Below are 13,273 nucleotides of genomic sequence, written 5' to 3'. Positions count from 1 at the left end.
CTGGACTTGCCCAAAACACTTAAGATAACTACCAATTTGATAAATATGACATTTTTTTCCCCGTTTTCATAAAAGACGAAATCTTATTTTGGAACCTCATATATAGTAGAAAAATTAAAAAGAAGGTATCAGTAATGTTTCTTATAGTTTCTTATCACTTCCTTGCATTCCACAACTTAATTTCTTATATTTAAGGACGTACCGAAGTGGCAAAAAATTATTAGTATCTTTTTATTCTTTTGACATGTCCACCAAATGAGTAACTTTATCCCCTGAAGCATGCAATGGCTGTTTCAAAATGTAGTTTTCAGTCTAGTGTTCCGAGATCATTGCACCGAAATCACCAAGTTGTCCTTATCACGTGTGTTGTTTTCAACGGCTCACATACTGCAGTATTGTTATGGTTCTTGGGCCTTGGCGTGTTAGTTCTGTTATAATTTCATTGTTGGCTTACCGTGTCTTTACCGAGCGCTTGAAATCTTTTCACTTTTGATGCTGACTTATTGTGACGTAGTATTCCTGTGATAACCGCAGAGGATCAACAAGGGTTTACTGCCTGAGGTGAGTGAGGGGCTGATTGACTAATTCACTTGTTGGTTAGCAGGCAGACACTCTTAGAGACTGAACTCCTCATAGTGCCTCTTTCGCACATAGTGTATCTCTTTATGTGTAAAAAGTTGAAATGGAAGTTGATCATTACTCAACAGCCGGACAGAATGTTAAATATGTGTTGCGCAGTGCGCAGCCAGCTTGAGAAGCTACCAGTCCCTGATCTCTATAAGGAGGAAAGGATGAAGGGTGTGTGCGCGGTGAGGATCGAGCCAGCCCACCCCAGGAAGGCAGGCAACACTTCTTGGCACACTTGTAAGGCACCCTCTGGTTCTGTCTCCCGTCTGGTCGGCCTCCCTGAATGCCTATTTATTTCACACGTATATATGTTTTCTTTTCTTTTCGTGTGTTGTATCTTGTTCATTTTTTGTGCTTATTTTTGACAACAAAAAAGGGATCCTGGAGATCTATGGTTAATTTTCACTAAATAAAAATGCAGTTCCTTCTTACATTGCCCCATTTTTCTTTGTCTCTTATTCCACAGCAAGAATGGGGACGTGGTGTCCATCAATACTTTTATCCTGCCAACTCTTGAAACAGTAAAAATTTGTTTTATTAACGTTGCTCAAACTTGGACAATAACATTTTAATTCTGGGTGTCTTTCTTTTTGTGCTTTTTAAAATGGAGATAGTTTTTTCTTAGAAACCTTTTATTTTCATGCAAATGTGAATTTTCTCAGAAAACATGAATAGAAAAGATTTCTAAGTAGGAAAAAAAAATCTCCATTCAAAAATGCATCAAAATACACCCTGAATTAAAATTTTCTTGCACTAGTCTGATCTTAACCATTCACTAATAAATGTCCAACTTCACATCCTAGCATTCAGTCTGGCATGACCCAAATATTCACTCCCCACCATGGCAGTAAATTTAAAATGAGTGAAACCAAACCAAACCTAACCTAACATGGGGAAGGATGGGGGCACAGCAGCCTGCGGTGCACCCAGACTGAGTCAAAATGGCATACCGAGCCACTGGTAGCTTATTTATTTCCTATTTTCAACCATAAAAAAAGTAGTCTTTGAATTTGATTTGAAAAGCATTTCCATGATTGTTGAGAATTTGTAAAAGACATAAATGAATTGTGAATTTTTTGGCTCATATATCTCCTTAAAATTTGATGTTGTTTCACTTACAATGTATTGTTGTATTTGGATTGAGAGGTAGTTCTCATTAGTTTCCCAGGGGAATATTGAGATAAAGCTAGCCTACTGTTTTCCTGTTGAAACTATTTATACTGGTAGTTTTCAGCTTGTTTTGAATGAATCTGCATGTTGTTTTTCCTGCAAATCACTAGTTTTTATTTTTAACTCCCCTGACCCCCCCAGCAGAAACTAATGTTTTGTGGTAAAAACAAAAAGCTGATTAATACAAAACTGACCAAAATCTACCAGAAAGAAAAAAAAAAGTGTCAGCAGTAACAATCACTCACAATGTTCCTTCCAAGAGGACTGGCTGCTGCTTCCCCGTGGCCACCAGTTGGTTGTCACCACCACCACCAGACCCAACCTAACAAAACTAACCTAATACAGCCAAACTAACTTAATCTAACTAAACTTAACCTAACTTAACCTAACCTAACATAACCTAACCTAACTAAACTAACCTAACAACCAAACTAACATAACCAAGCTAAACTAACAACTTAACTAAACTAATCTAACCTAACCAAACTTGCTTAACCTGACCTAACCTAACTGGCAAGGCTGATGAGAGTAGCAAGTATAAATCATGAGCAGGAAGCCCAACAAGGCCAGAAGAAGCACTGACAACAGGTAGCAGTAGCAGGTAGCCAGAAAAAGCCCACTTTACAAGGTGAAGGCTGAAGCAGCTGGCTGTAGCAGGCAGTGGATGTGGACAGAGGAGACAAGCTTGGAACAATGTGACACCAAGCTGATCCTCCATCCCCACAGCTACCATCATTTTGTATTAGTTTGATTATTGCAGTAGTCCATGTGTTCCTTGGAGTAAAGGAAACACAATGTAGATTACTGTAATATATTAACTAAAAACTGGTGCTGTACTGAGATAGAGCAGCTGCCATGTCTGGTCAGCCTCAAAGCAAGATTGGGATTGACCTCACTGCCTGCATGGCTGGCCAGATCTAAGTGTCAGGTCAGATGCTGCATGTGGCTGCATCTGAAACATAGTACAGCACAGCAGGATTCTGTTCTATCCTGCTGTGTCAGGTAACAACAGTGTTAATGATTTAGCAACAGCTTCATCTTCACTACAATTTTATTCACTGGTGCACCTTGCCTTTAGATTTGTGCAAATGGCTATACAAAGTTTTGTCACTCTCTAGTGAGTTTTGTTTATCATCTTGCATTTTGGAAACTTTCTCATCTTTGCTCATGTCTCAGGAAAATGGGATTGTTGCCAAGATTTCCATTGCAGATTTACTTTGATTTTTAAGAAAGAAATTTATCACTTGTGTGTGTTACCAGCACTTTTATTAATAAGGATTGTAATTTGATGTGGTAGGCAGTGTGTGTGTGTGTGTGTGTGTGTGGGTGTGGGTGTGTGTGTGTGTGTGTGTGTGTGTGTGTGTGTGTGTGTGTGTGTGTGTGTGTGTGTGTGTGTGTATTTACCTATTTTTACCTAGTTGTGGTTTACAGGAGGGGAGTAATCTCATAGTATCCCGTCTCTATATTTATCCAGTTTGATCTTAAAAGCATGGACAGTTACGGCATTGACAACATCTTCACTGAGTTCATTTATCCAGTTTGATCTTAAAAGCATGGACAGTTACGGCATTGACAACATCTTCACCGAGTTCTTTCCATTTGTTCACACTTCTGTGAGGAAAACTATACTTCTTGATGTCTCTTCTACAGTTAATTTTCTTCAGCATCCTACTGTGTCCCCTTGTACTCTGTGTGTCTAAATTTATAAAACATTTTTTTGGCCACATTTTCCATACCATTTATCATTCTATAGATGTTTATTAAATCTCCTCTCTCTCCTATTGCCCTCAATTTTTTTCTTTCCTTCCTTACAATCCAGCATTCACTTCCATATATTGCTGTGGGTATAACTTGTCTATACTATTTGTATTTTCAGTTTCAGTGAGAGTCTGGTGTTTCTTCATATCTTCCATAGTCATAAATAAAATCCTCAGGGTCAGTAATCAGGATAGGACAAGAAATAATGGGTTCAAACTTAATAAAGTTAGCTAAAGAAGGAGATATGAAGGAATTGGTTCTCAGGTGAAGTGGTAGATGAATAGAATAGACTTTAATCAAGTTGTTAGTGCCGAATCAGTAGGGAGCTTTAAAAGATTAGTAAATTTGTAGACGAGAATGATAGGTGGAAACATGTAGGTAGTTATGTTTCATAAAGGGACTGCCTTGTATAAGTTTGATAGTTTCTTGCCTTTTCTGAATCATGAGAAATTACCATATAATCTATATTTCATGAGTCGAGTTACTGTTCATTTGAGCAGAATACCTGCCCCTAGCATTTGTAAAACAAGGGATAAGTTGTAATTCCTTAATGTACTCAGAATGTATGTACTATTCACATCTATTAACAATAATGGTTCCTGATATGAATTTGTTCTTATTTAGCTAAATATAGGGTATACAGATTTTGTAATTATTCCAAGAAATTAAAGATTGATTATACTAATTAAACTTTCAGATTGAAAAGAAACTTAATATAACATGGAGGGAGGTAAAGCTGAGCGGAAGGGTGGCAAAAGCTGGAAGAAGGAAAGAGAGGAGAGGGAGAGAAAGAGAGTCACAAACAGAGGTCCAGGATCTTCTATAAAAGGTATTGTACTTTTTGACAAGCCTTAAAAAATTTTTTTGCATTGCACTCACTGATCATAATGTTTACTTAGCATCTCATAATGAAATATACAGTAGAGTACACGATAATACACAGTTGTTATAATGTACAGCTGCAATAACACACTAAAATTTTAATTGATATTTAATTGGTATAACAAACCAAAACTGTCATAACGAACTCGCCACTAGTGCGAACACTGGAATTTTAATGAAAATTTAATCGGAATAAATAACCAAAACTAGCAAGACAAACTTGCAGTTCGTGCTGGCACTGAAATTTTATAAAAATTTAATTGGAATAATAATTTAATTGGTTTTTGCCCTTTTATGTGTTGTGTTTAAATTATCATAATCTCCTATAACCATACTGTCCCATGGTATCCATGGTAACCATGGTTGGTACCCAGGAGAGTAGCAGCAGTGATGAGGAAGATCAGATGCTGGTGACTTTGCCAAAACTATTGGAGATGCGTAGCTGTTATTGAAACCTTAGAATTCTTCTGGATGCCATAATTGAAGGATAATTTCAAAGTGGCAAGCAATTACAATTAGACAACTTTTTCAAACCAGCACAGAGGATGTTTGAGTTACGAGCGAGATACATTCTGGAAGGCTGCTTGTAAGTCATTTTGTTCATAATTCATCATTGTAATTTTTCAGTACAAAAAAAAAGTATCATACATCCAGCAAACAATGTAATGCTTACTTGCCTAATACTTGATACCATGAGAGAGAGAGAGAGAGAGAGAGAGAGAGAGAGAGAGAGAGAGAGAGAGAGAGAGAGAGAGAGAGAGAGAGAGTACACCTTGCTTTATGGGTGATGTGGTACTACTGAGTAGTGACAGACTTGAGGCTTCTGCCAAACGCAAGAGTCAAATGTGCTAGTCGTACAACCTGAGTTAAAATAAGACACCTCTCTCTCTCTCTCTCTCTCTCTCTCTCTCTCTCTCTCTCTCTCTCTCTCTCTCTCTCTCTCTCTCTCTCTCTCTCTCTCTCTCTCTCTCTCTCTCTCTCTCTCTCTCTCTCTCTCTCTCTCTCTCTCTCTTGCAAAGCTCAGGAGGGTACTGTATATATCTGCTATGTTATCTGAAATTTAGTAGTGTAAATGTGCTCATTATTATGCATTTTTTAAATTTTTATAATTATTCCCTTGAACCAATTAATTTTTTTCCATAGGTTCTCAAGTTACCATAATGAATGCTACATTGGAACTATTGAAATTCCTTGTCATGTACCCTACTGTATATTTAAGTTAATTTACTTATTTTATGAGAATTCTAAAAGATATTCATTTAAATAGATGAGTAAAATTCTTAATGCTAACAACATTATAGAGTTAAGTAAACACTGATAATAGTTAGTTTCTAGCACCATCTATTGAGCTGGAGCACCTTGATTGATTTTTTATCTAACTATTGCATAATGTAGTACAGGCAGTCTATTTTATTATCGTATTTATAAATGTTTACATCAATTTACTTAGTTTGAGTATGAGTTTGGATCTCATAGAATGTGACTTAACTTCTTCTATATGACAGCAGTAATGAACCTAAAAATTCTGTTGGGAAAACAATTTTTAATATTTTTCTGAATTTAAGTATGTTACCATTGAGGATTAAGCATTCAATATATGTTGGTAGAGAATTCCACTGTTAAGAACCACTGCATACAGTACTATTTTTTAACATTGTTATGTGGAAATGTGGACATTGTATGTAAACTCATATTATTACATGTATTGCTGCATATATTATCCATAAATTTAACAAGACTATCAGTACTTTTAAGGGTTTTGAATATTAACAAAAACAAAATATGTTTAGGAATATGTGTTTTTAACTTGAAAATATGTCAAATTTGGGGTCAAAGTTAACAATGAAACATGTATGTATAATGAAAAACTTGCAAAGCTACTAAAAGCTTATCTAAAAAGGAAAGTCAGGTGCAAGCCCAAATGGATATACAATAGGTAATAAGTGGATAACATAAAGTATAGTAAAGACTTGTTAGGGCATGAGCTGTGAAATGGTTTCCAACTTTAAACAATACACCACATGTTGTAGACAACTTCAAGCATATATCTGTAATGTGATAGTTCCATTGTAAATATTCATCCATGAATGCACCCAGAAATTAAGTAAATGGAACACACTAAATTAATTCATCCTCTAAATGTAATGAAGGAAAGATTTTTTTTTACTGAATGATTGAGGAAAGTGTGTATTTAGTTTTAATAGTATTAAGTTTTGATTGATTACACAGTGATCCAGTTGTTTGTTTAAGGAGTGGAATTTAGAGGAGAAATTTGAATATGATAAATTTATGATATTATTAATCTCCAAAACTGTGCCTCCGTGCTTCCACCTTGCCTAGTAAAACTCTTTCAACTCTATCAACATCTACCTTTCCTTCTCGCTGGAAATTTGCCTACATTCAGCCTGTTCCTAAAAAAAGGTCGACCATTATAATCCTGCAAACTACTGTCCTATTACTTTAATTTCCTGCCTACCTAAAAGTTTTTAAATCTATCCTCAACAGGAAGATTCTTAAACATCTATCACTTCACAACCTTCTATCTGATCACCAGTATGGATTCTGTCAAGGCCACTTTACTGGTGATCTGGCTTTCCTTACTGAGGCTTGGTCATCTTCTTTTAGAGATTTTGGTGGAACTTTTGGTGTTGCCTTAAACAGATCAAAAGCATAGTGTCTGGCACAAAGCTTTGGTATGCAAGCTACCCTCGTATTGCTTCTATCCTTCTCTCTGTAATTTCATCTCAAGCTTCCTTTCTGATCGTTCTATTGTTGCTGTGGTAGATGGCCACTGTTCTTCTCCTAAATCTGTTAACAGTGGTGTTCCTCAGGGTTCTGTCCTGTTATTCATCAATGATCTTCTAAACCAAACTTCTTGTCTTATCCACTCCTACACTGATGATACCACCCTGCACTTTTCCACATCTTTTCCTAGATGTCCAACTCTTCAGGAAGAAGTAAACAATTCATGCAGGGAAGCCACAGAATGCCTGACTTCTGATCTCCAAAATTTCTCATTGGGGCAGAGCAAACCTAGTATTGTTCAATTCCTCAAAAACTCAATTCCTCCATCTATCAACTCGACACAGTCTTCCAGACAACTATCCCCTCTTCTTCATTGACACTCAACTTTGCCCCTCTTCAGGGGCTAAGTAAAGGACAGACCATCCTTGGTCTGTCCTTTACTTATAATCTAAACTGGAAACTTCATATCTCATCTCTAGCTAAAACAGCTTCTATGAAGTTAGGCGTTCTGAGACGTCTCCACCAGTTTTTCTCACCCCCCCAGCTGCTAACTCTGTACAAGGGCCTTATCCATCCATGTATGGAGTATGCTTCACATGTCTGGGGGGTTTCCATTCATACTGCTATTTTAGACAGGATGGAATCAAAAGCTTTTTGTCTTATCAACTCCTCTTCCCTAACTGACTGTCTTCAGCCTCTTTCTCATCACTGCAATGTTGCATCTCTTGCTATTTTCTATCACTATTTTCATGCTAACTGCTCTTCTGATCTTGCTAACTGCATGCCTCCTACATCCTTGCTTCTTTCTCTCGTCTCTGTTTTGTCCACCTCTCTAATGCAAGAGTTAACCAGTATTCTCAGTAATTCATCCCTTTCTCTGGTAAACTCTGGAACTGCCTTTCTGCTTCTGTATTTCCTCCTTCCTATGACTTGAACTCATTAAAGAGGGAAGTTTTTAAGACACTTATCCTTCAATTTTTAATGATTCTCTTGACGTCTCTTTTGGGACTGGCACCTAAGTGGGATTTTTTTTTTCCCAGTTTTGTTTTCCTTGGCCAGTGACAATCTTACATAAAAAAAAAAGATAAATAAATAAAAGTATCATCTGTGCAGGTAATAAATTCAAACTTGGAACTTGCATAAACAATATGATTGATGTTGTACAGTGGTGCCTTGGGTTATGAGTAATTAAGATTACAAGTGAGGCATATTAGAAAAAAACTGTTTCAGGCTACAAGCAAAGACTTGAATTATGAGCATTGGCAGGTTGTAAACAAAGAGATGCCCAGCCACACCTGTTTTCACTCTTATTGAGCACTGTGCTTTTGTAGAGGAAACTGTTGTGCAGCATTCCTTGTTCATTTGTGTTCTTCATTGTGTTTAGTGTGTTTACGTAAAGTTAACTTTATTAGGTAAGCCACAATGTCACTCAAGAAGTTGGGTGCTTAAGTATGATGCTAATAAGAAGAGGAAGGCCATGGCTATCATATAAACAAAAAAAAATTCACAGAAAATGTCTTCCTGCACCCCATAACAAGTGCACATGTACTGGCCTTGCACCTGCAGGCATTTTCTAAGTTGAACCTGCATCTGCTTTGTGTGTATGACATTTTTACAGTGTACATCCACAAAATCATCTGTGCAGGGCCCATATTAATAAGCACTTTGAAAGCTAAAAGTTACCCTCTTAATAAAGAAAAGATTATTTTCAAAGTTGCCCCTAACTTCTAAAATGACTAAGTTGTGTGTTTGTTCCTGGAAGTGTTCTCAAAGTGGCCAAAAAATATAAATACATCGAAGGGATTTCTACAGAGTTAGAAGTGAAGTTTGCTTTGTCAGCAAAGGTGGAATATACAAACATACTTGCATACACATCTTTGTATGTTTATACATATATATATATATATATATATATATATATATATATATATATATATATATATATATATATATATATATATATATATATATATATATATATAGAGAGAGAGAGAGAGAGAGAGAGAGAGAGAGAGAGAGAGAGAGAGAGAGAGAGAGAGAGAGAGAGAGAGAGAGAGAGAGAGAGAGAGCACATATGATTTGTATAAGTAAATGCATATTATTTGTATAAATAAAGAATGTATGCATTCTTTATTTAGATGGGCAACAATGTCTGCCCATACAGTCTTCTTTTTCTTGGAGGTCACTCCTGGGTCATTTTCATCCTTATATTCTGTGGCTTCCCTGTGTGAACTGTTTACTTCCTAAAGGGTTGGACACCTACAAAAAGATGTGGAAAAGTGCAGGATGGTATCATCAGTGTAGGAGTGGATAGGACAAGAAATTTGGTTTAGAAGATCATTGATGAATAATAGGAAGAGAGTGGGTGACAGGACAGAATCATGAGGAACACCACTGTTAATAGATTTAGGAGAAGAACAGTTACTTGTCTACCTCTGCAGCAACAGAATGGTCAAAAAGGAAACTTGAGATGAAGTTACAGAGAGAGGTCAGGTCACCGCCGTGGAGGACGGACGTGTTTTCAGTGTGCTCCGCGCATTCAGATCAGTTCTTCAGTAACGCAAATCTCCATCTCTACGTGAAATGGCGGAACACAGGCTCATCAAGAGGCGTGATCTCCCGGGATATTGTCCTCAGCGATGGTGTGCCGTGTGTGGTAGGGCGGCTACCAAATCAGCCCCCTACGTGAGTTGTGAGGGCAGTAACGAATGTCCTAACGTGTGCCACACAGCTTGCCTAGGTGACAGAGAGACCTACACTTGTAAGGACACACAGCAGCTACGTCATGAAGCCAGTTTAGCGGATGAAGTGGTCTACATTAGTGAAAACCCTGAAGTGGACCTTCCATCCACACCTCTACACGATGGAGTGAATGATGACGCGAGGCAACACCTGTCGCAGCTGGAGAAAGATGAGCTCGTCGCCACTGTTATCCAGCTACAAAAACACGTAATGAAAGATAAAAATGTGATTCAGTCTCTCCGTCTACAGAGAGACTGGATAATTAACAAAAAGGCACAATTGATAGACCTATTAGGGCTTATAGACGCTCTTACTGATGCGAGGGAGAATGAGGAAAAGACCGCCACCTGCTCCGTGGCGACAACAGCCACCCCTCTCTCAATCGCCAGAACTTGGGAAAACGCGTGTGCTTCCTCGGACCGCTGGAGGCAGTGGTGGAGATCAGGGAAGCCCAGACCTCTTAGACACGAGGCAGTAGAAGTAGAAGACCCCACCACAAATACAGCTACCTCTGCTGCCACTGCCACCGCCACCACAGTCGCCGCAGCAGCATCAACACCTGCCGACTCCGACACTGACTCCGCCGCTGCCGCCACCAACACCACTACCACCACCACCAACATCAACAACAGGAGGAGGAGCAGCAGCAGCAACGACAGTAACAACAGGAACAGTATCAGCAATGGCAGAAACAACAACAACAACAGGAGCAGCAGCAACAAGAGGAGGAAGAAACGAGGTCAGCAGCGATTAGGACCTCACTCCGCCACACCAGGTGCGCGACCCAACCCTCCCGCACCCCAGCCCCACCCACATCATCTTAGATCCCAAAGGGTCGTCAGAGGTAGAGACAGACCACGCTGCGACTACTGCTCCTGCCTCGGACACACATCCGAGGTGTGTTACAGCCGCACTGCTGATATAAGGCAGGAAACGATTCTCAGAAGGGTCCTGATAGAAGGATGGAGAAAAGAGTTAAATCCTCAACCTCAGCTGCCCTTTCGAGACTCCCCTCTCCACCCCTACCCACCATCATGGCAACCACAACCCAGGCAACACCACGACTGGAGCCCACTCATGTGGCAGGGAAGGCAGTAACGCGCCTCCCCCTGCCATGGCAGCCCTAAGTCAAACCAGCGCCAAGGAAAAACAAAAGACTGGCCACCTCAGCCGACACCTGACTGTTGTGTCGGCCAACGTGAGGGGTCTTCGCACCAACCTTGGTGACCTCACCCACAACTTTGTCCTCCGACACAACGCGGACATTGTTGCCGTCACGGAAACGTGGCTCAGTGGTGAGGTGGAGCCGACGTTTGGCAACATCCCGGGCTACACAAAGTGGATGAGGAAGGACCGTGAGCATAGAGTGGGCGGAGGCGTGGCTGCCTGCTTCAAACACGGCCTCCAAACTCAAAAAATTGACGTGGTGCTGCCTGAAGGAATGGAGGCGCTGTTCTTCAGAGTGGTAATAAATGACAGCACAGGACTCCTCCTGTGAGTCATGTACCGTCCCCCAAGGCAAGGACGTTCAGCGCTGGATTTTCTGACGGAGGAATTGGACACTATGCTACAGCGGCACAAGTGTTCCCACGTCATGATTCTGGGGGATCTAAACTTCCACCTGGAGCAGGATGCCTTTAACAGCCTCCTGATGGTGCAGGGTCTGACAAACCACGTGTCCTTCCCTACACATGAGAGGGGAAGGTCGCTGGACCCTGTGCTAACAGATCTCCCTGACTCCAGCATCGTCTGCCATCAACTGGGGACGGTGGGCACCTCTGACCACCATGCCGTGCTGGCACGAGTCAAGCTGGATATAGCGAGGGAGGCCGCCGCCCCGTGCACTATCTGGCTGTGGGAGCAGGCTGACTGGGCATCCCTGAGACACGACATCGTTCGCTTGGACTGGGACGCCCTACTGATAGGCAACGCGGAGGAAAAGGCCCGTGCCCTCACCACCAAGCTCCTTGCCCTCCAGCAGCAACACGTCCCCAGCAGAAGGTACCTCGTTAGGCCTAATGACCCTGCTTGGTTTGGTTACCGATGCCGAGTGGCCGCTGAGGCTAAACACGAAGCCTGGGTGAGGTACAAACGTCGTCCAACACACTACAACTGGGCCCAACACCGTGTGGCGTGTAGACGGGTGACAGCTACCTGCAGGTGGGCGAGACGGCAGCAGCGAGAGGACCTGAGGTAAAAGCTCTGTGGCTCAGGGGTTGGCCACAAGACCTGGTGGAGGCTTGTCAAGGAGCAGCAAGGAACAGGCCGCCGCGACACTGTTCCTCCACTAACAAGGCCGGACGGGACAACAGCCACCAGCAGTGAGGACAAGGCTTCTCTACTCGCTGATTTTTTCGCAGAGAAGATGTCAGTCACTGATCCGGGTAGACGTCCACCTCACCTCCCTCAGGAAACAGACCACGCCGTCGCCGATGTTCAGGTGACACGTGAACAGGTGGAGCGGCTGATGAGGGAAGTAGAGGAGAACAAAGCCACCGGCCCGGACGACATCAGCCCGCGGCTCCTCAAACGCTGCGCCAGTGAGCTGTCAGGTCCTCTCACCAGCATCTTCAGGGCCTGCCTGATGGAGCACAGGTGGCCCTCTATATGGAAGGAGGCGCGAGTGGTACCAGCCCACAAGAAGAACTCAAAGTCTGAGCCCAGCAACTACAGACCCATCTCGCTGCTCTCCGTGGTGGGCAAGTTGCTGGAGCAGGTGGTGGCAGGTGTCATCTGTCATCACCTGAGTGAGCACCGCCTCCTCTCAGACAGACAGTTCGGCTTCCGGCCTGGCCGCTCAACAGCGGACCTCCTCACCCTCCTCTCCCAAGGCTGGCAGGATGCCCTGGACGAAGGTCTGGATACTCTTGTGGTGGCCCTGGACATTGCTGGGGCCTTTGATAGGGTCTGGCACGCGGGGCTTGTAAAAAAGCTTTGCGCCAAGGGTATCCAGGGCAACCTCCTTGCACTGCTCGAGGACTACCTCCAGGGGAGAACCCTCCGGGTAGTCATCAATGGACAGGCATCCCAGCCGTTACCTATACAGGCCTCAGTTCCACAGGGTTCAGTGTTGGGCCCGATCCTGTGGAACATATACATCGATGACCTCCTGCGGCAAATCCCGACTCTGCTTGCATACACCGACGACTCCAATCTCTCCCGCTCCTACTGCCGCTCCGACAGTCAGCGAGCCGTTAGAGAGCTAAATAGGCAGCTCAGGCTGGTGATGGAGTGGGGAGAGGCGTGGCAAGTCAGCTTCGCTCCAGAAAAGACGCAGGCCATGGTCATCTCACGGTCCCCAGCTGCCTCCCCAGCCGTCTCAGGCTGTCTGATTTTTGGAGGCCAGACA

General features: G+C 42.1%; 1 protein-coding gene across 4 annotated transcripts in view; it reads left to right on the top strand.

The window, feature by feature from the left end:
* The first annotated feature begins 376 nt into the window (after positions 1-376).
* LOC135105636 (regulator of nonsense transcripts 2-like) overlaps positions 377-13,273 on the top strand; it is a 63,217-nt gene continuing 50,320 nt past the window's right edge. For 2 of the 4 annotated variants that reach the window (XM_064013991.1, XM_064013988.1), the window contains exons 1-2: positions 377-561; positions 4,253-4,384. In XM_064013991.1, the coding sequence (XP_063870061.1) occupies positions 4,276-4,384 (109 nt within the window). In that variant the 5' untranslated portion in view covers positions 377-561; positions 4,253-4,275. Of the gene's footprint in view, positions 865-4,252; positions 4,385-13,273 lie in introns of all 4 variants that reach the window. The other 2 variants (XM_064013989.1, XM_064013987.1) reach the window with 1 other exon arrangement.

Source organism: Scylla paramamosain, chromosome 12 (assembly GCF_035594125.1).
Source record: "Scylla paramamosain isolate STU-SP2022 chromosome 12, ASM3559412v1, whole genome shotgun sequence".
Classification (NCBI taxonomy): domain Eukaryota; kingdom Metazoa; phylum Arthropoda; class Malacostraca; order Decapoda; family Portunidae; genus Scylla; species Scylla paramamosain.
Note: the sequence above shows the minus strand (reverse complement) of the source record. Positions and strands in the feature narration are given on the sequence as shown.